Genomic DNA, 2,491 nt, shown 5'->3' with positions numbered 1-2,491 from the left:
TTTTAGTTTAGTCAATCTTAGCCGAGGAACTTATTAACACAACTTTGTCAAGTACATCAGGTATGTAATAACTTAAGTATTCCCAAAGTACACAAATTATTGAACTGCAATACTATAAATTATTAAAGCAATGAAGGAGCGGCATCCACTCAACAGTATTCACAATTAACACACTATAAGCAATTCAGCGACTCAACTAATTGTTTTTTGTTATGCTACACTAAATCTGTATGATTTGTCAGGGTTTTATTTAACAAAGACGACAAAATTGAGTAATAATCCATGTTCATTTAACTTCAGTTTCTCAATGGATCAAGAAATGGAATTACCGCAAACTGACTTTACTGGCACTGACTCAGTTATAACAAGTCATCAAATAGAGACAGACAATGAAGCAATACCAAGTGTTGCACCGACAACTGCGCCTGGTGGCCCACAGTCAGGAAAACATGAAGAATTCTCAGTAGAAAAGGTCCTAGATAGAAGAATAAAAAATGGGAAAGTTGAATATCTTCTAAAATGGAAAGGCTATTCTGAGTAAGTAAATGACAATAGTGGATTATTGTGATATTTATTAATGATAAGGTAAAAAGTAAGCTACCAGGTTTGTCAAATTAGTGAAGTGACCGCTGCCCATAGATAACCTCCTTTTGCAGATAGTGTTGTTATTCTTTTTTGTACTTGTCTCGCAAGAACAATCTTAAAAACTACTCAGCCCCAAGTAGTAATAAAATAAAGGATTATTCAAAAATATGCTGTAATCACAGTTATCCTACATAATAAAGAAACATGTGTTCACATACAGTGATTAATACAAATAGTAATTAGTATAGAAAGATTTAAAATATTAGTTGTTTTTTCAAAGAAATGAATTTAATAAATAATTATAGAGTACTACTAACTGTAGTATATTGAAATAAAAACTATTTTTTTGTAAATGTTATATGCCTAATGATTACACAATGTTTCCCCAGTGAAGACAACACCTGGGAGCCGGAAGACAATCTGGATTGTCCGGAACTTATTTCAGCATATGAAGAGGCGAGACTGAAGAGAGAAAGAGAGGCAGTACCTAATGTGACAGAGTCTGTAGAAGACACTCCAACGAGAAAACGTTCTCGCAGAGCTGACAAGAAAAAAAAGATTGAAGTGAGATTCTTAACACATTTTTATTTTCCAATACATTTATGATATATACTTTTATATATACAGAACTAACATTTTTAATAGTTACTTGGTTTCAAAAATTTGATGCATGTAAAGAATATATGAATACCTAATTTTGAATACATATCTTGCTAGTTTTGTTAATGTATATTTACACACTTTAACAGTGGTAGAACCCTCTTTAACATCTTCTTAGGGTTGGCTTATCCGGTGCAATACTACGACCACACAGAAGACAGACATAAAGCAATTCCGCGTTTTGTCCGATGGGTGTGCCGGAGACCTAACTTTGGTCCCTATTCCTTTACACCCTTTTCTTAAGAAGAAACGATGGGAAGGAAAAGTGAATTGACTTTTGTAATTGTCAGTCTTTTTTATGAATTAAATGCTTCTTGGAGAACATTAATTATTTTTAGTAAAAACATTTGTTTACATCTGAGTCAAAACTTTGTGATTTGTAAGATTTGTTTTCATATGTTTAGTGTGTATTTTTTAATAATTAGCTGTATTAAAAGAAAACATTCTAAATGAATGCATGCATATTTTTGATATTTAGGAAGTTGAAAAACCAAGAGGTCTCAGTCGAGGATTGGCACCAAAGAAGATTGTCGCTGGTCAACTATTCCATGGAACATTATATTTCTTAGTCGAATGGTAAATCAAATCTTGAATTCTTTACTAATATTATAGACGCGAAAGTTTGGATGGATGTTTGTTTGAATTTACAACTTTTACAGCTAATTGGATTTCGAGGATATCTGCCATACATGTACAGAACAGTCTGGAAGAACACATAGGCTACTTATCTATTTTAAATTTCACCACTAAATCGTGTTTTATGTGTTACCGCATATCTCCACCCAATATTAGATCGATTTTGAAAATCGTTCTAATTGTTTATATTTTATTTTGTGATACAAGGATATTAGGTGGCTTACTAAACATGACAATTAACATAGTGCCTTACAAAGTAGTTACCGGCGAAATAGTGAAATAATTGTTCACTATGTAATTTATATATTTCTTAAATGTATCATCATCCACGTGTCCTTATCCCTTACGGAGGATCAACACAGTATGTGCTGCTCTTCCATACATCTCTATTAGCGGTCATATCTGAACCCACTCCTTTAAGCATATCCTCTGTCACACAATCCATCCATACTTCGGTCTTCCTCTACCTTTGTAGCCATCCACATTCAATATTAACACTTGGTTTATATTTCTTAAATATACATAACTACAAATATCTGTTTTAGGGAAGGTTGTATGGAGTTGGATGTTGTGGAGGGCCGTGCTCTGAGCGAGGCATTCCCCCACTTTG

At 33.3% G+C, this 2,491-nt stretch overlaps 1 protein-coding gene across 1 annotated transcript; it reads left to right on the top strand.

The window, feature by feature from the left end:
* LOC106106180 (chromobox protein homolog 1-like) lies at positions 1-2,487 on the top strand (the record flags this gene model as incomplete). Its single annotated transcript, XM_013286727.1, has 5 exons — positions 1-60; positions 301-537; positions 975-1,149; positions 1,724-1,821; positions 2,427-2,487. Coding segments are annotated over exons 2-5 (564 nt in total), but the record flags the coding sequence as incomplete, so codon positions are not given.
* Between the last annotated feature and the right edge of the window lie 4 nt (positions 2,488-2,491).

The sequence above is a fragment of the Papilio polytes genome, unplaced genomic scaffold, assembly GCF_000836215.1.
Source record: "Papilio polytes unplaced genomic scaffold, Ppol_1.0 DF822289.1, whole genome shotgun sequence".
NCBI lineage: Eukaryota > Metazoa > Arthropoda > Insecta > Lepidoptera > Papilionidae > Papilio > Papilio polytes.
The sequence above is the reverse complement of the archived record's forward strand: the minus strand, read 5'-3'. Positions and strand labels throughout refer to the sequence as shown.